The sequence below is a fragment of the Nomascus leucogenys genome, chromosome 2 (genome assembly GCF_006542625.1).
Source record: "Nomascus leucogenys isolate Asia chromosome 2, Asia_NLE_v1, whole genome shotgun sequence".
Lineage (NCBI taxonomy): Eukaryota > Metazoa > Chordata > Mammalia > Primates > Hylobatidae > Nomascus > Nomascus leucogenys.
Window position 1 is genome coordinate 5646151 of NC_044382.1, and position 25815 is coordinate 5671965.

Consider the following 25815-nt stretch of genomic DNA (forward strand, 5'->3'; position numbering starts at 1 on the left):
TTTGGGTTTTTATGGAAGCTTCATTGTGTAGGCACGATTGATTACATCACTGGCCATTGGTGATCAGTTTAAGGTTCAGCCCCTCCCCCTTCCCCTATGGTTGGGCTGTGGGGCTGAAAGTCCCAACCCTCTAATCCTTCTTTGGTTCGTGATTAGATCCCATCCTGGAGCTACCAAGGGGCTGCCAATCATCAGTCGACTCATTAGCATACAAAGAAACATGTCACTTTGGAGATTCTACGGATTTTAGGAGTTGTATACCAGGAAATGGGGACAAAGACTAAATTTATATTTCACAATATCACAATTTCACATATAACCTTTCATTTAATTCTTGTACTAGGAAACAGGCAGAGAGAGTATAAGTGATTGGCCTATGGTCACAATGCTAATTAGGTAGTAGTAGATCCTGGACCAGGAATCAGATCAGATTACTGTTCCCACTTCAAAAAGTGACCTTCTGGAATATTTTAACTGAGAACATTTCAGAAGGCATTAATTTAGCTAAATCTAAATTGAGAATTCAGAAAATGAGAATCCATCCACTGAACACTGATTAAGTTCAATACAAGCCTTTGGTGCCCTCACTAAAGAATATCCAGAAGAAAGAATGAAGACCCCTTTCTTGGTCAGGTCAGTATTTAGAAACTTTTTTTTCTTCTTATTTACCATTTCTCTGTGTTGGTATCATTTCAAGTCCTCGCTTCCAGTTAGTATGAAATACACAAAGTACTGTTGCTGAGTACAGTCACTCTATTTTGCAATCAAACATAGAAGGAACTTATTTCCTCTGTTTAATGTTTGTGCCCATTGTATGGGTACCCCACATGTTTGTACCCATGGTGCTACTCTTTATTCCCACAACTTTCCTTCCTTCCCAGCCTCTCATATCTATCATTCTATTCTCCATGTCTTTGACATCAAATTTTTTAGCTCCCACATATAAGTGAGAACATGCGATATTTGTCTTTCCACACTTGGCTTATTTCACTTAAGATAATGGCCTCTAGTTCCTCCCATGATGCTGCAAACGACATGATTTCATTCTTTTTTTATGGCTGAATACTATTCCGTAGTGTACATATACACATTTTCTGCATGCATTCATCTGTTGATGGACACTTAGATTGATTCTCTGTCTTTGCTACTGTGAATAGCACTGCGATCAACATGCGAGAGTGCAGGTATACCTTTGATATATACTGATTTCTCTACCACTGGATAAATACCCAGTAGCGGGAATGCTGGATCATATGGTAGTTCTATTTTTAGTTTTTTGAAAAATCTCCAGGCCGGGCGCGGTGGCTCACGCCTGTAATCCCAGCACTTTGGGAGGCCAAGGCGGGCGGATCACGAGGTCAGGAGATCTAGACCATCCTGGCTAACATGGTGAAACCCCGTCTCTACTAAAAATACAAAAAATTAGCCGGGCACGGTGGCGGGCGCCTGTAGTCCCAGCTACTCCAGGAGGCTGAGGCAGGAGAATGGCATGAACCCAGGAGGCAGAGCTTGCAGTGAGCCGAGATAGTGCCACTGCAGTCTGGCCTGGGCGAAAGAGCGAGACTCTGTCTCAAAAAAAAAAAAAAAAAGAAAAAGAAAAATCTCCATACCATTTTCTATACTGGCTGTACTAATTTACATTCCCACTAACAGTGTATAAAAGTTCCCTTTTCTCTGCATCCTTGCTGACATTTGTTATTTTTTGGCTTTTTTTTTTTTTTAAGATGGAGCCTCCCTTTACGGCCCAGGCTGGAGTGCAGTGGCATGATCTTGGCTTACTGCAACCCCACCTCCCGGGTTCAAGTGATTCTCCTACCTCAGCTTCAGGAGTAGCTGGGATTAGACACCTACCACCACACCCAGCTAATTTTTTAATTCTTAGTGGAGATGGGGTTCCACCATGTTGACCATGGTTGGCCAGGCTGGTCTCAAACTCCTAACCTCAGATGATCCACCTGCCTTGGCTTCCCAAAGTGCTGGGATTATAGGCATGAGCCACCATGCATGGCCATATTTTGGCTTTTTAGTAATAGCCATTCTAACTGGAGTGAGATGATATCTCATTGTAGTTTTGATTTGCATTTCCCTGGTGATTAATAATATTGAGCACTGCTGGCCATTTGTAATGTCTTCTTTTGAGAAATATCTAGTCATGTCCTTTGTCCATTTCTCAATGGGATTATTTGTTTTTTTACTGTTAAGTTGTTTGAGGTCCTTATATATTCTGGATCTTAGTCCCCTGTCAGATGGGTAGTTTGCAAATATTTTCTCCCATTCAATAAGTTGTCTCTTTATTCTGTTGATTGTTTCTTTTGCTGTGCAGAGCTTTTTAGTTTAATATAGTCCCATTTGTCTATTTTAGTTTTTGTTGCCTGTGCCTTTTTTTTTTTTTTTTTTCTTTCTTTTTTTTTTTGAGACGGAGTCTTTCTCTGTCCCCCAGGCTGGAGTGCAATGGCACGATCTCGGCTCACTGCAAGCTCTGCCTCCTGGGTTCACACCATTCTCCTGCCTCAGCCTCCCGAGTAGCTGGGACTACAGGTGCCCACCAACACGCTCGGCTAATTTTTTTTGTATTTTTGGTAGAGACGGGGTTTCACCGTGTTAGCCAGGATGGTCTCGATCTCCTGACCTCGTGATCCGCCCACCTCGGCCTCCCAAAGTGCTGGGATTACAGGCTTGAGCCACCGCGCCCGGCCTTTTTTTTTTTTTTTTTTAAGACAAGTTTCTTGCTCTGTTGCCCAGGCTGGACTGCAGTGGCGCAATCACAGCTCATTGCAGCCTTGATCTCCCAGGCTCCTGGACTTCAGCAATTCTCCTACCTCAGCCGCCTGAGTAGCTTGGACCACAGGCACGTGCCACCAGGCTTGGCTAATTTTTTAAATTTTTTGTAGAGACAGGGTCTCATTATGCTGCCTAAGCTGGTCACGAATTCCTGGGCTCAATTGATCCTCCCACCTCAACCTCCCAAAGTGCTGGGATTACAGGTGTGAGCCACCGCACCCAGCCTGTTGCCTGTGCTTTAGAGGTCTTAGTCATAAAACTTTTGTCTAGACCAATGCTCTGAAGAGTTGTCCCTATGTTTGCTTCTAGTTGTTTTATAATTTCAGGTCTTATGTTTAAATCTTTTCTTTTTTTTTTTTTTTGAGATGGAGTTTCACTCTTGTTGCCCAGCGTGGAGTGAAATGGCTCACCGTGATCTCAGCTCACCGTAACCTTCATCTCCCAGGTTCAAGCGATTCTCCTGCCTCAGTCTCTTGAGTAGCTGGGATTACAGGCATGTGCCACCATGCCCAGCTAATTTTTTGTATTTTTAGTAGAGACGGGGTTTCTCCATATTGGTCAGGCTGGTCTCGAACTCCCGACCTCAGGTGATCCGCCCGCCTCAGCCTCCCAAAGTGCTGGGATTAAAGGTGTGAGCCACCGTGCCCAACCTTGTTTAAATCTTTAATCCATCCTGAGTTGACTTTTATATATGGTGACAGAAAGGGTCCAATTTCACCCTTCTGTATATGGTTATCAAAGTACACATGCATACACATATGTGTGTACACACACACACCACACACATCTCACTTAAGAAAAAAAAACAAGAAACCACAGTTCAAGAAAACTCCAGAGGCCAAGGCAGGCCGATCACCTAAGGTCAGGAGTCCAAGACCAGCCTGGCCAATATGGGGAAACACCACCTCTACTAAAAATATAAAAATTAGCCAGGCACAGTAGCACATGGATGTAGTCCCAGCTACTCGGGAGGCTGAGGCAGGAGAATCACTTGAACCTGGGAGGCAGAGGTTGCAGTGAGCCGAGATCGGGCCACTGCACTCCAGCCTGGGTGACACAGCAAGACTCAAAAAAAAAAAAAAAAAAAAAAAAAAAAAAATTACCTGGGAAACAGTCTAGTCTGGTTTATTTGAAATTTCACAGAGGAATTTACCCCCCTAACCCGCTGAGCTTTGTGCCTGCCCCTCTGACTACCTCCTGACTTAAAATTTCCCTTTAAAGCTGATAAACACGCAGAGAACTGGAAGGGAAAAAAAAATCCACTCTGAATTGATGGAAGTGGGTGGAGGAAGAGATCATATTCCAATGAATCTATTACTTCATGTGTACAAGAAAAGGAACTAAATGTACCTTTCATGTTTGCCCAAACTGTACCGCATGTCTTCATAACCTGAGGGCCAGCCTTAATAACCAATCTGCGATTATTCAAACAATTGAGGCAGCTACGGTGCAATAATGTCTTCAGAGAACTGCAGAGCTGGAATGGATCTGAGATCAAGTCTAAGTTCTGCATTTTAAAGATGAGTCAATTAAGTCCTAGTGAACTTAGTAATACCCCACAGCAAATTAGTGAAGGGGGAAGCTGGAAGCTGGAAGCAGGGAATCCAGGACTCCTGAGTCCCATTATACCAGGCTGTTTCTATAGGCTATTAAGGATGAAACAGGCCAGGTGCGGTGGCTCATGTCTGTAATTCCAACACTTTGGGAGGCTGAGGCAGATGGATTGCTTGAGCCTATAAGTTCAAGACCAGCCTGAGCAATATGGTGAGACCCCCGTCTCTATGAAAAAAAATTTTTTTTTCAATTAGCCAGGCTTGATGGCACATGCCTATAGTCCCAGCTACTCAGGAAGCTGGGGTGGGAATCACTCGAGCCCTGGAGGTCAAGGCTGCCGTGAGCTATGATCATGCCACTGCACTCTAGCCTGGGCAACAGAGAAAGACCCTGTCTCCAAAAAAAAAAAAAAGATAAATCAGGCAGCCTAGAGATTCTTCATTTATTCCACAATCATTTAGCAGTGCCATGTTCCATGTCAACCTCTGAGGACGCGAAAAGGAGCTGGCTGAGGGGCCAACCCAAAGGGACTCATAAGCTGTGAGAAATAAGCCAAGGAGAGTAGTAGAGTATGTTTTCGTAGAGATATGCATGGGTGCCTTCATACTATAAACACTCCCTGGCCACTTCTTAGGAGCTCAGCTCTTGGTTACTAGAACTCTCCCAGCATAAACTATGCCCTCGCCACTATACTCAGTTCTCTCAAGCCCTGCTTTGTTCTTCTGTTCCACATTCAGATATAAGAACAGGGAACAAAGGCATGGGTTACTTCCCGGTGACACACAGATTGAGCAGTCTCAGCTTCCCTGCTGGAATGGGGAAGTCTGGCCAGGACCTCTCTTCTGATCCACTGTCCCCCAGCCAGGGCCATGACAGCAGTGACCTCTGTCGGTGAGCTTATTAAGAGACAGCAGAAATGCAGGAAAGTGATTTGCCCTAGCGCCACTAAAATGACCTCTCATCTCAACTGAATGATAAAAATACTTTCAAGAGGAGCAACATTATTAGATGCTCCTAGAAAACATGGGATTCGGTATTAGACAGAGTCGGATTATAATTCCAGCAACACTAAATATCGGTGAACTGAATCCAGGCAAATGTCCTTACAACCCCAAGCCCACGGTCTCCTGTTGTAAAATGCTGATAATAATCCTTGCCTTAAGGTATTACAATTTAAAGAGATAATATAAGTAAAGTGCTCTATGCAGTGGCTGACAAATAGATGTTCAATGAACACTGGTTATTCCTTCTCTTTCTCTGTAAGACAGCTAAAAATGTATTCAAGCCACAGAATGAACTACAACCTATTTACTTCACAAAGGAGTTTCTCACGTAGCACTGAGTCATTCTCATCTCCACCTCCTCTCCCGCGACCACCCACTCTGTGGCAGGCAGATTTCAATTCTCCCGAGGTTCCCACCACTCAGTATACACACCCTGTAAAAACTCAGTTAATCTGACAGAATAGTCACTCCATGGTTAGATTATATTATCTGATACAGCTGGCTTTAACAAAGTGGCTATCCAGGATGGGCACGGTGGCTCACGCCTGTAATTCCAGCACTTTGGGAGGCCGAGGCAGGCAGAGGTCAGGAGTTTGAGACCAGCCTGACCAACATGGTGAAACCCCGTCTCTACTAAAAATACAAAAATTGGCCAGGCGTGGTGGCACGTGCTTGTAATCCCAGCTACTTAGGAGGCTGAGGCAGGAGAATCGCTTGAATGCGGGAGGCGGAGGTTGCAGTGAGCCCAAATTGCGCCACTGCACTCCAGCCTGGGAGAAAGAGCAAGACTCAGTCTCCAAAAAAAAAAAAAAGCCAGGCGTGGTGGCTCACGCCTGTAATCCCAGCACTTTGGGAGGCCAAGGCGGGCAGATCACGAGGTCAGGAGATCGAGACCAGCCTGGCTAACACGGTGAAACCCCATCTCTACTAAAAATACAAAAAAATTAGCCGGGCGTGGTGGCGGGCGCCTGTAGTCCCAGCTACTCGGGAGGCTGAGGCAGGAGAATGGCATGAACCCGGGAGGCGGAGGTTGCAGTGAGCCGAGATTGTGCCACTGCACTCCAGCCTGGACAACATAGTGAGACTCCGTCTAAAAAAAAAAACAAACAAAAGAGGCTGGGCGCAGTGTCTCACACCTATAATCCCAGCACTTTGGAAGGCCAAGGTGGGTGGATCACCAGAGGTCAGGAGTTGGAGACCAGCTTGGCCAACATGGCAAAACCCTGTCTCTACTAAAAATAAAAATTAGCCAGGTGTGGTGGTGCATGCCTGTAATCCCAGCTACTCCAGAGGCTGAGGCACGAGAATCACTTGAACTCAGGAGGCAGAGGTTGCAGTGAGCCAAGATTGTGACACTGCACTCCAGCCACCTGGGTTAGAACGAGACTCTGTCTCAAAAAAAGGGAAGTGGCTATCCTGAGTGAATGTCACCTGTTCAGGCAAATTTTTGTTTTTATCTTTGAGATGAGAATCTTGCTATGTTGCCCAGGGTGGTCTTGAACTCCTGGCCTTTAGCAATCCTCCCATCTCAGTCTCCTGGTAGCTGAGATTGCAGGCATGAGGTGCCACCACTGGGCATGGCTTCAGGCAAGTTCTTTTTTTTTTTAATTTGTAAATACAAAATTTGTATTTTTTGAGACAGGCTTGCTCTGTTGCCCAGGCTGGAGTGCAGTGGTGCGATCTTGGCTCACCGTAACCTTCTGCTTTCCTGGTTCAAGCAATCCTTCTGCCTCAGCCTCCCGAGTAGCTGGGATTACAGGTACATGCCACCATGCCTGGCTGATTTTTCTATTTTTATTGGAGACGGGGTTTCACCATGTTGCCCAGGCTGGTCTCGAACTCCTGGCCTCAAGTGATCTGCCTGCCTTGGCCTCCCAAAGTGCCAGGATTACACGCATGAGTCACCCACCCAGCCCTCAGTTGAGTTTTTTTTTTTTTTTTTTTTAGACAGAGTCTTGCTCTGTGGCCCAGGCTGGAGTGCAGTGGCCCCATCTCTGCTCACTGCAAGCTCCGCTCCCGGGTTCACGCCATTCTCCTGCCTCAGCCTCCACAGTAGCTGGGACTACAGGCGCCCGCCACCACGCCCAGCTAATTTTTTTTGTATTTTTAGTAGAGATGGGGTTTCACCATGTTAGCCAGGATGGTCTCGATCTCCTGACCTCATGATCCGCCCACCTCAGCCTCCCAAAGTGCTGGGATTACAGGCGTGAGCCACCGCGCCCAGCCCAGTTGAGTTCTTAAAAGGAACAGGACTTGGCTGGGCACGGTGGCTCACACCTGTAATCCCAGCACTTTGGGAGGCCGAGGTGGGCGGATCATGAGGTCAAGAGATCGAGACCATGCTGGCAAACATGGTGAAACCCCATCTCTATTAAAACAGCAAAAATTAGCTGGGCAGTGTGGCACACACCTGTAGTCCCAGCTACTAGAGAGGCTGAGGTAGGAAACTCGCTTGAACCCAGGAGGCGGAGCGTTGCAGTGAGCCGAGATTGAGCCACTGCACTCCAGCCTGGTGACAGAGCAAGACTCTGTCTCAAAAAAAAAAGAAGAAAAAAAAAGGAACAGGACTCTCCCTGACAAAGACATTTGGAGTGTGTGTTTCAGTCACGAATTTATTGCCTCTCAGCTCTGAACATTAGGCAAATGAAGTGCAATTCAATGTGTGCTCTGTGATAAACAAGTGAATTACTTTATTTCTCCTGTAAAGTGAGCACGCTGTTAAGCTTTCCCAGTAGAGGAAGCTGGAGGGACATTTCAGGCGTAGGCTGGAGGTCGCGGAGTGGGTGTGAGAACATCTGGTGAAGCCTACTGTGGCTCGAGGCCAGAACATGGTACCTCTTTGATCTTGTAGCCTTGGTCTGGCAATAACTTCAGAACCCTCACCACATGTTAAGCAAAGCCCCTGCCCGGCATACAGGCCTTGAAGGCCTCCTGCTCGTACAGGGACAGGGACTCCCACTACATCCATGCCCCCGATGACCTCGCCCCCTGCCTGTACTCCAGAAGAGGCCAACTGCTTGCCCAGAAACTCCAGGCAAACCCTGGTCTGGCCAAACCAACAAACTCCTTTGCTATCTGGTGGGCTCAACCATACTTTCTCTAGCGAGGTCTGAATCCCTTCCAAGTCTGTCTTTGGGTACTCTCCCTCAGTCCTAGGGAACCAAATATAGTTTCTTTATATCTTTTAGTAACTCTTTGCCATAATAATAATTCTGAAATCTCTCTCAACCTATTTTGGTTTACGTGGCTACCTAATTCACAAAAGAAAAAAATAATTCTTTATATTTATCTTCCCCTGCTTAACCAACTATGTGGTTTCTATCTCCTTATTGGACTGCAGACTGCTATAGGATGAGATGATTTGACACAAAGGAGATTCTCTTTTCCTGGCTGTGAAAATGGAGGGGCCATATGGCCAGGAATGAAGGTGGCCTCTAGGAGCTGACAGTGGTCCCAACTAACAGCCAGCAAGGAAACTGCCATCTCAGTTCTATAAGCACATAGAACTGAATTCTGATAGCCATGAGAGCTTGGAAGAGGAGACCAAGCTTCAGATTAGAAGTCATAAACATGACCGGCTGCGGTGGCTCATGCCCATAATCCCAGCACTTTGGAAGGCCGAGACGGGCGGAATGCTTGAGCTCAGCAGTTCAAGACCAGCCCGGGCAACATGGCGAGACCTCATCTCAATAAAAATAAAAAAAGTCATAAACATGTTTTCCATTAACCTAATGCCAACCTATGGCTATTTCACTACCAAAGGAATATACCCTATTTTTGCCAATTCTAAACTTGAAATACCTTTCCTTTTTTCTCTCCATACTTATTTTCTACACCAGACCTTCCAGCTCAAAGTCTAAAATTCCTCTTATCTGCCAAATTATAAAGGAAAAAATTATAAAGTCAGACTAAGAAAAATAAAGTTTTCCATATAGCAAGTAATATGCTGGGCCAGGTGCCTACATTTCCCTTCCCTTCCCCTACAAACAAACATCTCAAATGTATCCATAAGAAATTCAAGCAATTCTCAGGCCAAAGAAAAACTCCCAAAACCCAACTGAAGGCAGGTACTCAGAGAGGAAGGTGACTACAGGTTGCTTTCTACACCTTGAGTGTATGTAACAAACAAGATAGACTTGAGCTTCTGTTTACAGATCTCACAGGGCACAGGAAACAGTAGACAAGGCCCGGGGCCCATCCAGAGTAGAGTGTTTGTTTGTTTGAGACAGAGTCTCGCTCTGTCGCCCAGGCTGGAATGCAGTGGCTTGACCTCGGCTCACTGCAAGCTCCGCCTCCCGGGTTCACGCCATTCTCCTGCCTCAGCCTCCTGAGTAGCTGGGACTACAGGCGCCCACCACCACGCCTGGCTAATTTTTTGTATTTTTAGTACAGACGGAGTTTCACCGTGTTAGCCAGGATGGTCTCAATCTCCTGACCTCATGATCCGCCCGCCTCGGCCTCCCAAAGTGCTGAGATTACAGGCGTGAGCCATCGTGCCCGGCCCAGAGTACAGATTAATAAAATCTTCACCCCCTCCAAAAACTAGGATCCTAAAGGGTTATATCTTGAATTAAGGGTAGATCAATCAGAATTCAAGAGGAAAGAAAGGGAGAAACAGGAAAATCCACAATCATAGCTGGTGATTTTTAGCATCCCTCTTTTCATAATTAAAAGTAGTAGATAAAAACACACACACACACACAATAAGGACATAGAAAATTGGAACCATCTTGACCTGATATAGAATACTACAACCAACAACTTCAGAATATAGATTCTTTTCAACTGCACACAAATGGTTGTCAAGATAGTCCATACGCATAAAATAAGTCCCAATCTCAAAAGACTGAAATCTTAGAGAGTATATCTTCTGACCACATGGAATTAAATGAGAAATCAATTAACAATAAGAAGACATCTGGAACAGCACCAGATATTTAGAAATTAAACACCACAATTCTGAATAACCAATTGGTCTAAGAAATTACAAAAGAAATTAGAAAATATTTCAAATGGAGTAAAATGAAAATACACTTTATCAAAATTTGTGGGATATCACTGAAGCAGTGCTTAGGGGGAATTTTATTGTATTAAATACTTACACTAGAAAAGACGAAATTAAATCCAAAGTAAGAAGGAAGGAAATAATAACATGCAGATGTCAATGAAACAGAAAGACAAAAAGATACAGGAAAGTAGTAACCAAGATAAAATTTTGATTATTTGAAAAGATTAATAAAAATTGATAAATTCCTAACTACTTCATTAAAAGAGCATCAAAAATTACATTAAAATACTTGATACATTAAAATAACAAGAGACATACTAGGTGCAGTGGCTCATGCCTGTCATGCTAGCACTTTGGGAGGCCAAGGCGGGCAGATCGTTTGAGCCCAGGAGATCGAGACCATCCTGGGCAACACGGCAAAATGCCATCTCTATTAAAAAATGAAAACCCCAAAAATCCAAGAGACATGTGAGATCTCTGCACCAAAAATTACAAAGCATTTTTGAAAGAAACAAAAGAAAACCTAAATAAATGAAGAGATCCCATGAGGCTGGACATGGAGATACCAGTGAGATTAGAAAACTCAACATCATTAAGATGTCAGTTCTCTTCAAATTGATATATTCAACACAATCCCAATTAAAATCCCAACAGGTTGTTTTTTTCGTAGAAACTGACTAGTTGATTTTAAAATATATGTGGCTATTTTAGAATAACCAAAACAATCTTGAAGCACAAAGATGGAGGACTCACACTTTCTGATTTTAACATAAATCTGCAATATTCAAGACAATATATTATCATAAGGCCAAAGAGATCAATGAACAGAGAGACAATCCAGAGCCAGACTCATAAGATATAGTCACTAATTTTAGATGAAAATGCCAAAGCAATTTCATGGAGAAAGGATTTTCAAAAGCTGGTGCAGCAACAACTGGATGTCTATATTGGGAAAACAAAGCAAAACAAAACAGAAAAACAAAAACAAAGCATGACCTGTGCCATTTTAGTGCCTACAGCCTTGAGAAGCAGTCCTGCCTAACTGCCAAAACCCTCTCCCCTGCCAAGCTATTGTGGAAAGCCTTCAGGTCCCAGTTCTTGCCTAAGAACAGAATATAAAAACTAAGTTCAACAGGTCTCCTATCTTTCCTTACCTCAATTTTTACCGGCATTTGAAACCTCCCAGGACCATTTATTATGACCCCATCCCCAGACTGCTCCGCGCTCATCTCACCATTTGATGCAACAATGGTTCATCCCTTCCTTTTCTTCCAAATCTTCCCCTTTCTTCCAAATCCTTTCACTGTGTTCTCTGTAACTCTTGCTCAATGATCTGCTACTTGTTCATGTACCTCCTCTTCCAGCACTTTCCCTCTAGCTTAACTGAAACCCAGCTTCCCATCCCTTCTCACCAGGCTCTCTGAAGCAGAGATATTTTTACAGGCCAGATACCTCGGGCTTTGGCGACTGGGGTTAGTAACAACCTTGCTCCCCTTGTGCTGCCTCTTAACAATTTTCACCCAACCTTGTGAAAAGCTGACTCTAAAGAAGTGCAACTGGCCAGGCGCGGTGGCTCACGCTTGTAATCCCAGCACTTTGGGAGGCCGAGGCGGGCGGATCATGAGGTCAGGAGATCGAGACCACGGTGAAACCCCGTCTCTACTAAAAATACAAAAAATTAGCCGGGCGTGGTGGCGGGTGCCTGTAGTCCCAGCTACTCGGAGAGGCTGAGGCAGGAGAATGGTGTGAACCCGGGAGGCGGAGCTTGCAGTGAGCCGAGATTATGCCACTGCACTCCAGCCTGAGTGACAGAGCGAGACTCCGTCTCAAAAAAAAAAAAAAAAAAAAAGAAGTGCAGCTGCATGTCCTTAGGCAAATGAAGTGCAAGCTTGCTGATCACCAGCCTGATCCCTCCATGCTTTCCCAAGCACCGCCCTTATTCACCAAAGGAGGCTCAAGGTTGCCCTTTTCTGACTCTTCTTCATCTACACAACATCAAAATGTTGGCATTCCTCAGGTTTGGTCGGATCTTTTCTTTACTTTTCTCTTCTACCCCTTCCCTTATTCCTGGGTTTCTCAACCTCAGCACTATTGAAATTTTGGGCTGCATCATTCTTCACTAGGGGAAAGTGAGGCTGTCCTGTGCAGTACAGGATGTTCAGCAGAATCCCTGGCCTCTATCCCTGGATGCCAACAGCAACCCCAGCAAAGAACCACTGCCTTAGGTAATTCTATGTGTTCTCATGGCCTCAAATCTCTCTGCTTTAGCTAAGTTCCTGTTTGACAACTCTTGGGCATCTTATGGCCATCTCAGTCCTAATTAGCATGTACCAGTTGAATCTCTCTTCAAATTCATCCTGTCCCAAGTCAGGATCATCTTAGTAAATGGCCCAACCTAGAACTGGGAGCCATCTCTGATTCTTCCTACATCTAATCCATCAGTATGACCAATAAATTCTACCTGCCAAATTTGCTCTCAAATCTGTGTGCCTCTCTTCACCTCAGACCAAACCATGGTGATCTCTTACTGGCATGCATGCAGTCACTTCCTGACAGGTGTTCCTGCTTCCATTCTCCCCGCCAAACAGTCTGTTCTCCACAGAGCAGCCAGAGTGATCATCCCATTCACACCACTCCTTCATTAAAATCTTAAAGCATCTCCTATTCACTTAACATGAAACCCAAACTCCTTATTTAGCGTCAGCAGGCACTGGATCTGGGCACTAGGTGTGTAGCAATGAATTAACAAATCAGACAACCTCCATGTCCTCTTTAATGAGGAGAAGCAGATAGTAAACAAATCAAGAGCCAGACAGGCCCAATCACTCCCCTCACAGCCCCTTCATTCACTTCCCAGCTTCCCCCATCCACTTGTTCCCACAAATACCTACTCAGTTATGACCTCGGAAGATTCCCCCTCACTCATCCTTCAGCCCCCTAACTGCTGTCAATCACACAAGGACCTACACATCATAAAATCCCACCTGGCCTGGGCCTTACATAAACTCTGAACCTACCACTCCCCACCTCACTATTAGGCCCAACGCTACCCTGCCAGAACATTCCAACCTGCTTAAAAAAAAGAAAGAAAAAAGGGACAGGGCCTTGCTGTGTTGCCCAGGCTGGTCTCAAAACTCCTGAGCCCAAGCGATCCTTCTGCTTTAGCCTCCCAAGTAGCTGGGACTACAGGTGCGATAGCCTTGTCCCCGGCTATCCTAAGCTCTTTACCCCTCAGTGCCTTTACATTTGCAGAAAGCCCTCCCTCCAATTCCCCTATGGCTGATTCCTCCTCAGACACAGGGTTTCACCATGTTGCCCAGGCTGGTCTCATACTCCTGGCCTCAAGCAATTCTACTGCCTTAGCTTCCCAAAGTGCCGAGATTACAGGCATGAGCCACCAGACTTGGCTTCTGTTTTGGATATAGTCTAGCTAATTAATGAATAAGAAATTACAGAAACAGAATATTATAAATGATGGCCAATAATACAAAGAAAAATCAGACATTACGTACCCCTCTTGGAAGTACTCAACACCCCTTATGAAGGAGACTGGTCAAAAAATTGAAGCTAAATCTGATCAGCCTCTAGATATGGCTACCAATTCATAGAAAATACAGAAGAATGTGTTACCACCATGAGTATGCAATTAACAAAGACCAGACTGCAACATTAAAGGGCAAACAACCCAGTTTTTCTATTAAAATTTCCAAGAAAAAAGAGAAAGATATGGAGAAGAAGCCTATAAAGAGAAATTTGAGAGACATCCACCAATTGCTACATGTGGTCTTTATGTGGACCTTGATTCCAGCAAGCTGTAAAATAATGAGACAATTACGGAAATTTAAATATGATAGGATATTTGATGATACAAAGGAATTACGTTTTTTGTGCACAATGGTATTGTGGTTGTACTTTTAAAATTTAGAGACACATATTGAAATGTTTACAGATGAACTGATATATCTGGGATTTGTTTCAGAATAATCTGGGGTGGAGAGCAAAAGTGTGGGGATAAAACAAGATTGGCCATGAGTTGATCATTTTTGAAGGTGGGTAGTAAGCAAATGAAGGTTCATTATCCTAACCTTTCTATATACAGAGAAAATAGTATGTTTAAAAAGCTCAAAACCTTTGGGAGGCTGAGGCAGGTGGATCACCTGAAGTCAGGAGTTCGAGACTAGCCTGACCAACATGGAGAAACCTCATCTCTACTAAAAATACAAAATAAGCCAGGCGTGGTAGCACATCCCTGTAATCCCAGTTACTCGGGAGGCTGAGGCAGGAGAATTGCTTGAAACCGGGAGGCACAGGTTGCAGTGAGCTGAGATGGAGCCATTGCACTCTAGCCTGGACAACAAAAGTGAAACTCCGTCTCGAAAAAAAAAAAAAAAAAAAAGCTCAAAACCAGAAAGTTTAAAAAGGAAATACATGTTAAAGTAAACAGCCCTGAAACCGATCAGCCAAAGTGCTGCGATTACAGGCGTGAGCCACCACATGTGCCTACTTGGTTGGAAACCAAAGCGGTGCACCCAGGCCCCTGGGAAGTGATTATGTCCTGTGCTCAAACTAGCTCTAGAGCCAGGACCCAGAAAGGCCAGTGAGGGAGGTGAGGCTCAGCTCTGGATTTGCAAATTCCTAGACATGTGAGGTGGAGTTTCTGTGGGCTGTGCAGGTCCTTGTGTGATGGACAGCAACGGAGGGCTAAAGAATGAGTAAGGGGGAATCTTCTGAGGTCATAACTGAGTAGGCATTTGTGGAAATGAGTGGATGGGGGAACCTATTTGGAAATGAAAGGCAATGAGGGGAGTGATTGGGCCTCTCTGGCTCTTGATTCATCTGCTTCTCTTCATTAAAGAGGACGGGAGGTTGTCTGCTTTGTTTATTCACTGCTACACTGTGCCACCATGCTCGGCTAATTTTGTATTTTTAGTAGTGTCCAGATCCAGTGCCTACTAATGCTAAATAAATATACGTTGAATGAATGAATTCTAATAAGGCTAAGTAAAATATTCACTATACCAGCCCTGTAAGCAAACTGTGCTTACAAATAACACAGTCCTTTGAATTAAAATAACTTATTTTAAAGATCACTGATTAGCCGGGGGCGGTGGCTCACACTGTAATCCCAGCACTTTGGGAGGCCAAGGTGGGTGGATCACTTGACGTCAGGAGTTCGAGACCAGCCTGGCCAACATGGTGAAACCCCGTCTTTACTAACAATACAAAAAATAGCCAGGCATGGTGGCACACACCTGTAGTCCTACCTACTCAGGAGGCTGAGGTAGGAGAATCACTTGAACCTGGGAGGTGGAGGTTGCAATGAGCTGAGATCTCGCCACTGCACTCCAGCCTGGTTGACAGAGTGAGACTCTATCTCAAAAAAAAAAAAAAAAAAAAATCACTGATAATATTACTTTGATTTTTATTGTGCTTTACTGTAAGTTTTCACACACAGCATCTTACTTAAAACTCACAAAACCACCCTACAACATAATCGTGCCAAGTATCCTTTTGCCTAAAAGAACCTAGGTCTCCTGATTCTTACATAGTATTTATTTTCCTATATCATGATGCCAGTAAGATTTACAGTTAGTCAAGTGCTAAGACACAGCATGTTTTCCAAGAAACAACTGTGTCTTCACAATACATTTCTAATTTCATGTGAGCTTGGTGACTCTGAGTAAACAACAACAAAATTCAACATTAAAAATTAACCTAAGACCAGAAATATAGTATAGTAACTTAACAAGACTGTATGTTTAAGAGACAAAAGTGATCTTGTGCCTTAAAGCGGGAACCAGATATAACATTCAGATTTTCCTCTGCTGAACTATTAACAGAAACTGGATTCTACTGGCAGAGAACCTAATTTATACAGAGCTCAAACAAGTTAAGCCTCACGGAATCAAACTTTAAACTAGAACAAACTGGCAACAGAAAAAACTGCAACAAACAGAAGGCAATTTAAAAGTCCATGAATGCATTTCAAAACATGACTTTGAAAGCCAAAGTCTCTTTGGGTGTGCCTTACTTGAAAAGGGGCATTTTCAAGAAAATGTACCAGTGCCAAACAGTGAAGTTTCCTTTGAATTTCAATTTTGTTTTTTAATAGAATCTCACTCCTTTGTGGAATAAGGTATGTAAAATATTTGGGATTTGAATTCTGTCCACATTTTTCACTCAGATATCATGCTAAATAGGATGTATGATCATATTTCAAAGAAACAAAAGAAAAATGATTTCATAAAGTCAATACTATCCAGCTGATTTCCCCATAAAATGGCCTCCAGAAGCATTTAATGTTGGAACACTGTGTACCACGTTTATTAATACGCCACTAACAGTGCTGATCCACTGTCAGTAGAGGAGTCACCAGAACTTGGGAACAAAGAAAAAAATGGACTAACATCTAGACAGCAAGAGGCAAGGGCTCAAATCCAATTATTCATTTTATACTTGAAAGTGGAAATATGACTGGGCGTGGTGGCTCATGCTTGTAATCCTAGCACTTTGGAAGGCTGAGGTGAGAGGACTGCTTGAGCTCAGGAATTCAAGACTAGCTTGGGCAACATAGCAGGACCTCGTCTACTAAAAATTTAAAAAATTAGTCAGATGTGGTGGTGTGTGCCTGTAGTCCCAGCTACTCAGGAGGCTGAGGCAGGAAGATTGCTTCAGCCCAGGAGTTTGAGGCTGCAGTGAACTATGGTAGCGCCACTACACTCCAGCCTGGGTGACAGAGCAAGACTGTGTCCAGAAAGAAAAAAAAAAAGTGGAAATACAAGACATGAGACTGACTAGAAACGTTTTTGTTTTGTTTTGAAGAGAACATCATGAAAATTAACCACATTTCAAAGACTATGGAGAACAAGGAAGTCACAAAATATTTTGGTCCTTTTTTGGTTTAAATCTCAAGTCATTCCTTTGTGCAATCATCCCCCCAACCCTGCTTTTTTTCCCTCCTGAGATGGAGACTTGTTGCCCAGGCTGGAGTGCAATGGCACAATCTTGGCTCACTACAACCTCTGCCTCCCAGGTTCAAGTGATTCTCCTGCCTCAGCCTCCTTAGTAGCTGGGATTACAGGTGCCCGCCACCACATGGGGCTAATTTTGTATTTTTAGTAGAGATGGAGTTTCACCGTGTTGGCCAGGAGGTTCAAACTCCTGACCTTGTGATCTGCCCGTCTTGGCCTCCCAAAGCGCTGGGAATACAGGTGTAAGCCATCATGCCCGGCCCCCATTTTCCCTTTTATAAGGTACCACCACTGACCTTACTGCTCACATTGCAGCGATCTTCAAAGCAATAAAAACAAAGGCCTTTTCAATGACAGACCAATCCTTGACACCTGGATTGATATGGCGCTCCCTTATTCTGATTTCCATAGGCGATTCAGTAGGATAGGCTGATGGTCAATCATCGTACTAAAATAAGTTCTTGATGATACATGTATTTGCCCTCATTTACTCTTTTTTTTTTTTTTTTTTTTTTTAGATGGAGTCTCACTCTGATGCCTAGGCTGGATACAGTGGAGCGATCTTGGCTCACTGCAACATCCACCTCCCAGGTTCAAGCACACAGCCTCCCAAGTAGCTGGGACTACAAGCACACACCACCATACACAGCTAATTTTAAAATTTTTTTTTAGTATTGATGGGGTTTCACCATGTTGGCTGTTGGCTAGGTTGGCCTTGAACTCCTAACCTCAGGTGATCTTCTCGCCTTGGCCTCCCAGAGTGCTGGGATTACAGGCATGAGCCACCACACCAGGCTTCATATACTCTTTAGTAGAGCCAAACACAGTGATAAGAATTCCCTCCACATGCAACCTGTGTTCCACTCTGGAGGCTAAGTTATAACCTGAACAAGCTTCTTTTAACACTCTAACCAAAAAAAAAAGAAAAAAAAGACTAAATTTTAACGTTTCATCAGCTGGACCTTAGTGTTTAAACAGTCAACATCATTTATCACAACTTTTTTTTTTTTTTTTGAGACAGGGTCTCACTCTGCCCCCCAGGCTGGAGTGCACTGGCGCAGTGACGGCTCACCGTAGCCTTGCCTTCCCGGGCTCAGGTGATCCTCCCACCTCCACCTTCCTGGTAGCTGGGACTACAGGCATGTGCCACCGTACTCAGATAATTTTTTGTAGAGAAAGGGTTTCAACATGTTGCTCAGGCTGGTATTGAACTCCCGGGCTCAAGTGATCTGTCCGCCTCAGCTTCCCAAAGTGGTGGGATTACAGGCGTGAGCCACCATGCCTGGCCTACAACTTTTTTTTTTTTTGAGACGGAGTTTCGCCCTGTCGCCCAGGCTGGAGTGCAGTGGCACGATCTCAGCTCACTGTGAGCTTTGCCTCCCGGGTTCATGCCATTCTCCTGCCTCAGCCTCCCAAGTAGCTGGGACTACAGGCGCCCACCACCACGCCCGGCTAAATTTTTTTTTGTATTTTTAGTAGAGACGGGGTTTCACCATGTTAGCCAGGATGGTCTCGATCTCCTGACCTTGTGATCCGCCCGCCTTGGCCTCCCAAAGTGCTGGGATTACAGGCATGAGCCATCGTCTCGTTCTTGTCCCCCAGGCTGGAATGCAATGGCACGATCTTGGCTCACTGCAACCTCCACCTCCCGGGTTCAAGCGATTCTCTTGCCTCGGCCTCCCGAGTAGCTGGGAATATAGGTGCCTGCCACCACGCCTGGCTAAATTTTTGTATTTTCAGTAGAGACGGGGGTTTCACCATGTTGGCCAGGCTGGTCTTGAACTCCCGACCTCAGGTGATCCGCCTGCCTTGGCCTCCCAAAGTGCTGGGATTACAGGCATGAGCCACCACGCCTGGCCCCTGACCTTTAGTCTTTCACTTCCAATTTTGTGGAATGATATTTTAGGAGTAACAGATTTTTAAAGAAGATAAAAAAGACTGAATTTCCTTGCTTACTTTGCATATACAGACTGGATTTTTTTTTAATAGCCATTTCCCCAAAGGAATGTGTCTTGCATATTACTGACATTTGGTATATTTCATTCATTGGAATATTTCTTATTTTCTACGTGTTTCAAAAACCTGTGAGAAATATAAGACTTGATAACATTTTGAAGGCAGGAAAAACCCAAATTGCTTCTTCTTTGAGAGTCATGACTACCTTCTGGTGTGGAGAATTTGTCATTGGAAAATTTGACAATTTTGATTCTCACTGGTATGTTTAAAAACTGAATTAAAGGAATAGAATTTTTCTTTTGATATAGTATCACAAAACAATTCTAAAACCTACTGTTTTTATCATTGAAATTTAAATTGCGATACAGGTTTTAAATGTCTAGAATGCAACTGATAGGCTTTTCTTGAACTGTTAGTTTATTTGAAATAGAGTTTTTTCATGTTTAATTTGTATTTGAAAAAAAAAAAAATTCCCCAAACCCAGATAACAACCAGAGCAAAACTGTTGTGCCTTGTATTTCTCTTTGATTTCAGTCTTGGCAATTGTTTAAAGAAAAGTAATTTTTAAAAAATCTGGATTTGTTTTATTAGGTTCAGAATGTGTGGAGAATTGTAGAATCCCTCTTTCATCACCTTGTATGTCTTCTGTTAACATATGTGTTATGCCTTATTCTAAAATTGAGTCTCCAATTGGAATGCCTTTGAAGACAGATGCTTCTATAGAGGTTCTTTGACCTAAATAGTTCAGCATTTGTATTTTTACTCTGATATCTAATCAGATTCCTAATCATAGCCCATAAGAAGGAATGTGACTTTATTTATGTATGTATGTATTTTATTTTTTTTGAGGCAGAGTCTCGCTCTGTCGCCCAGGCTGGACTGCAGTGGTGCAATCTCGGCTCACTGCAACCTCTGCCTCCAGAGTTCAAGTGATTCTCCTGCCTCAGCCTCCCGAGCAGCTGGGACTACAGGTGTGTGCCACCACACCCAGCTAATTTTTTTTTGTATTTTTAATAGAGAATGGGTTTCACCATGTTGGCCAGGCTGGTCTCAATATCCTGACCTGGTGATCCGCCCGCCTCGGCCTCCCAAAGTGCTGGGATTACAGGCGTGAGCCACCGATCCTGGCCAGAATGTGACTTTAATATTGGACTTTGCTGATGTGCTTGTGTCCACATTTTCTCTTTAAATCACAGCTATTTTAAATCACAGCTATATGGTAAATTTTCTATTTTGTTATGGTCCTCTTTTATTAATGGGCATGCAGTGGGTGCTTCTTGGAAATGGCCAATTTTTATTAAAATGTTTCTGGAAAAAAAAGTCATGGTCTTTCATCTATAGGATGGGTCAGAACTGTTGCTTCCTACCTCACATGGGCAATAAACAACACTTCTGTGAACACCAACACTTTCCATGTCTCTGAAGTTTCAGGAAGCTAGAAAGCTCTCTTCAAAAAGAGAATCACTGGTTCTAAACTCTAGAAAGAAATCCTGGCTGGGTGTAGTGACTCATGCCTGTAATCCTAGCACTTTGGGAGGCTAAGATGGAAGGATCACTGAGGCCAGGAGTTCAAGACCAGCCTGGGTAACACAGTAAGACTCCATCTCTACAAAAATAAAAAAGTTAGCTGAGCATGGTGGCGCATGACTATAGTCCCAACTACTTGGGAGGCAGAGGCAGGAGGATCGCTTGAGCCTAAGAGTTTGAGGCTGCAGTGAACTGTGATTGAGCCATTCCAGCCTGGGTGACAGAGCAAGACCCTGTCTCAAAAACCTAAATTGAAAGAAATCCTTAGGATTATTTTTATGGTATGTGATCAATACATATATTTTGATACAGCTTACAATGAATTGTTAAAAATTATCCTTAGTCTACTTGGTTATAATTCTAGCTCAATTTCTGTCCCGTGCATGGTGGCGTGTGCCTGTAACCCCAGCCATTTAGGTAGTTGAGGCATGAGACTCGTTTGAACCCAGGAGGCCGAGGTTGCAGTGAGCTGAGATCACGCCACTGCACTGCAGCCTGGGCGACAGAGCGAGACCCTGTCTCAAAAGATAAATAAATAAATAAATACTTCACCATAGTAAAATATAAAATAGTATATTATAATTTCCAGCTACTTATAAGCTTTAACATTTGTGCCAATTAAACTGCAGTTGTATTCCCAGAAGGATAGAGTATCTGTACAACTCTACATAAATATACTGAGCATATGAAAAGTGTGATATTTTCAATTTTAGGACACTATTTCTAGATGTTACATGAGGGATGAGCTCCAATAAAACAAATGTGTAAATTGCACACATTACAAACACCAAGAATAATTACTTAAGAAAAAATTACTTACAAGAGATAGCAGCAAACTGAACAGGTCACCAACATGGTAATGATAACCCTAAAAAAAAAAAATGCAAATGTCATTAAATAACTAGCAAACTATGCAAACATCACAGAATGGTTTAAGTCCCCTTTCCAGATTATCAAACTGGCACGGACTGCACACCAAGAAATTGGATCTGTATTTGCTCAAATATCCAGCAAACTGCGGTGTGCCCAGGGTGCACCTGGGAAAAGTTTATGTAATTAAACATTTGTATTTAAAGAGATATGTGTTGATGCCACAGTGTAGATGTCCAATCCAAATTTATCTGAAACTGAACAGGAAAGGCCGCAGTGACAATTAGTTTTGACACCTAAGTAATTACCCCATTTGGTGGTAGTCTCTGTAATGAAATTAACACTGTACTTCTAAAAATATGACTCTCCAGCGATGAGCTCTCCCCATCTCCATTCATGTCGGAAAAAGTTACACTTTGATCTCTCATCAGCAGAATTTCAACATTTCTAAACCTCAGTTCATGCTATTCTCTTCCCATCTCTTTCTAAAAGCTCCCCTTCTGAATCTCCTACTCCTCAGAAGCTCTGCCATTTTCACCCATCCAACCTACCCTCAAATCCATCATCTTTTGCTCATGCGTCCTCTGCACCTCCACAGTCACCAAATACTGTGGATTTATACTTTAAAGCATCTCTCCCCATGTGTATTTCCTCCTTCCCATTCCCACTGTCAGCAACAAAATTCACCCGGTTCTCCTGGCTTAATTGCTGGCAGATTCAAACTTTCCTCCTTCTCCTTCATTCTATAAACAATCATCAGGATTCTCTACTTAAGACCTTTTGACGTCCCCCCTCCATCAACCATCATTTGGTTTCCAACAGGCATGTCCACATCCTAAGAAGAGCAAGACCAGCCGGGCGCGGTGGCTCACGCTTGTAATCCCAGCACTTTGGGAGGCCGAAGCGGGCGGATCACGAGGTTAGGAGATCGAGACCACGGTGAAACCCCGTCTCTACTAAAAATACAAAAAATTAGCCGGGCGTGGTGGCGGGTGCCTGTAGTCCCAGCTACTCGGAGAGGCTTGAGGCAGGAGAATGGCGTGAACCCGGGAGGCGGAGCTTGCAGTGAGCCGAGATTGCGCCACTGCACTCCAGCCTGGGCGACAGAGCAGACTCCGTCTCAAAAAAAAAAAAAAAAAAAAAAAGAGCAAGACCATTTCCTAGAACTTGGGAACCAAATATTGTAACTCCTATTTTTTTTAGAGACAGGGTCTCTGTCGCCCAGGCTAAAGTGCAGTGGCGTGATCATAGGTCCGTGTAACCTCCAACTCCTGGGCTCAACTGATCCTCCCGCCTCAGCTTCCCGAGTAGCTAGGACTACTGGTGTGCACAACCAGGCCTCACTAATATTTTTAATTTTTTTGTAGAGATCGGGGGGTGGGGAGGGTCTCAATATGTTGACCAGGTTGTACTTGAACTCCTGGCCTCAAGTGATCCTCCTGCCTCAGCCTCCCAAAGTGTTGGGATTACTGGTGTGAGCCACCACACCTGGCCCAGAACTCTTATTTTTATTTATTTTTAACTCATCCTTTAGAAGTTCTGTGTGTGGTTTTTTTTTTTTGAGACAGAGTCTCACTCTGTCATCCAGGCAGGAGAATCAAGCAATTCTCCTGCCTCAGCCCAAGTAGCTGAGATTACGGGCATGCACCACCACACCCAGCTAATTTTTGTATTTTTAGTAGAGATGGGGTTTTGCCATGTTGTCCAGGCTGGTCTCAAACTCCTGGCCTCAAGTAATCCACCCACCTATGCTTCCCAAAGTGCTGGGATTACAGGCATGAGCCACTGTATGTGTATTTTCTTTGGTTAATATATTGGCACATTCATTTACTCATTCAACAGATTTTCACTGACTGAGTGTCCAGTATATGTATTAGGCGCTGGACAGAGAACAGTAAACAAAACAGATAAAAACCACTGCCTCATGGCCGGGCGCAGTGGCTCACGCCTGTGATCCCAGCACTTTGGGAGGCCGAGGTGGGCGGATCAAGAGGTCAGGAGTTCGAGACCAGCCTGACCAACATGGTGAAACCCCGTCTCTACTAAAAATACAAAAATATTAGCTGGGCGTGGTGGTTTGCACCTGTAATCCCAGTTGCTCAGGAGGCTGAGGCAGGAGAATCACTTGAACCCAGGAGGCGGAGGTTGCAGTGAGCCGAGATTGCGCCACTGCACTCCAGCATGGGCGAGAGAGCGAGATTCCATCTCAAAAAAATAAATACATAAACAAAAAAACCACTGCCTCATGAAGCTTATGTGCTACTGACGGAGATAAACAACAAACAAGATGAACACACAACAAACAACAATTATCTACCTATATATGCCAGGTGGCCAGTAAGTGCTGACGGAGGAAAATAAGGCAGGAAAGGGAGACAGGGTCTACCAGGGGTTGGAGATTGTGTTTGCAATTTTAGAGGATGGTCAGGAAAAGCTTTGCTGAGGAGGTGGCGTCTCAGTGCAGACCTGAACAAGGTGACAGAGCGTTCCAGGCAGAAGTAATGTCAAAGGCAGGCGGTGAGAGGGTACCTGGAGTTCAAAGAGGAAGGGGTCTGTGTGGCTGAAGCAGAGCAAGGAGCCTGGGGAAAGGTGAGGTCAAAGAGGTGCCATGTGGCCTCTGAAAGGACTTTCACTCTTAAAAGGCTTTGACTCCGAGTGAAAAGGGAAGTCATGGCCAGACGCGGTGGCTCATGCCCATAATCCCAGCACTTTGGGAGGCCAAGGCGGGTGGATCACGAGGTCAGGAGATCGAGACCAACCTGGCTAACATGGTGAAACCCCGTCTCTACTAAAAATACAAAAAAATTAGCTGGGCGTGGTGGCGGGCGCCTGTAGTCCCAGCTACTTGGGAGGCTGAAGCAGAACAATGGCGTGAACCCTGGAGGCGGAGCTTGCAGTGAGCAAAGATTGTGCCACTGCAATCCAGCCTGGGTGACAGAGTGAGAATCCATCTCAAAAAAATAAAAATAAAAATAAATAAATAAAGAATAAAGAAAAGGGAAGTTATTTGGAGGGATTTGAGGAGAAGACTGACAAAATCTGATTCCAATTCTAATGGGATCTCTCTGCTGGGATGAAAGAGACTGGGGGAAGCGGGGCAAAAAGAAAGCAGAGAAAGCAGTTGAGAGGAATTATAATAATCCAAGTGGATCAGGCTGGCAGCAGTGCAGGTAGTAAGAGTTGGTCAGATTCCTTGAAATACATAATTTATATATTACACTTGTAAAATATAAATAAATATGTATGGGGGATTGTGCTAAAGAAATTTTGACAGTTGCACAATAAAAATGTTTGAAGACCTACAGAATTGAGTCCCCTGCTTCATTTGTAACTGACTCCCTCCACCCATCCTCCTCACCTACCCTTACGTTCAAACATCAGTCCTTCATTGCCGAAGGCAGGTGCCTTCACTGTCCCCCAAAACACATTACATCTAGGATTCTCAATTCCAAGCCTTTACTCATCTTCCCCCAGTCCGTGCACCACTGTGGAATCTCTTCCCTGTCTTCTCTCTTCTCCAAAAGACCATCTCATAGAACTGAAAGAGCTGAGGCTCCTTTGTATTACCTGCTTAATATTAATAGTTTCATATAAAAGCTCCCTCATTAAGGTATCAGCTCCTAATGTGCTTGGTCTTAGAAGCTGCAGGCTGAGTGGTGAAATGCCACAATAACTGCAATTTACTTTCAAATGGTTCAGCAAAATTATATATACACACACTCATAGATGAAGCAAATCTGAATATGTTAAACAATGACTGAGTCTAGGAGGTAATATGTGGCACTTATTGTACTACTTTTCCTACTTTTCTACATGTTTGAAATTGTTCATGAAAAAAGGGGAGTTAGCTGGACGCAGTGGCATGCCTGTAGTCCCAGCTACTCAGGAGGCTGAGATGGGAGGATCACTAGAGCCCAGGATATCAAGGCTACAGTGAGATATGATCACACTACTGCACTCGAGGCCTGGGCAACACAGGCAGACTCTTTAAAACAAAACAAAACAAAACAAAAAAATAGGCATGGTGGCTCAAGCCTGTAATTTTAGCACTTTGTGAGGCTGAGGCCAGGTGTTTAAGACCAACCTGACCAACAGAGCAAGATCCCATCTGTATTTTTTTTTTAACTTTTTTAAAAAAAAATTT

The 25815-nt window shown here is 44.0% G+C and overlaps 1 protein-coding gene across 1 annotated transcript in view; it reads right to left on the reverse strand.

Moving 5' to 3' along the window:
- ATP6V0E1 (ATPase H+ transporting V0 subunit e1) overlaps positions 1 to 25815 on the reverse strand; it is a 52976-nt gene that overhangs the window by 19992 nt on the left and 7169 nt on the right. Inside the window, exon 2 of the mRNA XM_030825024.1 lies at positions 21622 to 21669. Coding sequence (XP_030680884.1) covers positions 21622 to 21669 — 48 coding nt within the window. The remainder of the gene's footprint in view (positions 1 to 21621; positions 21670 to 25815) is intronic.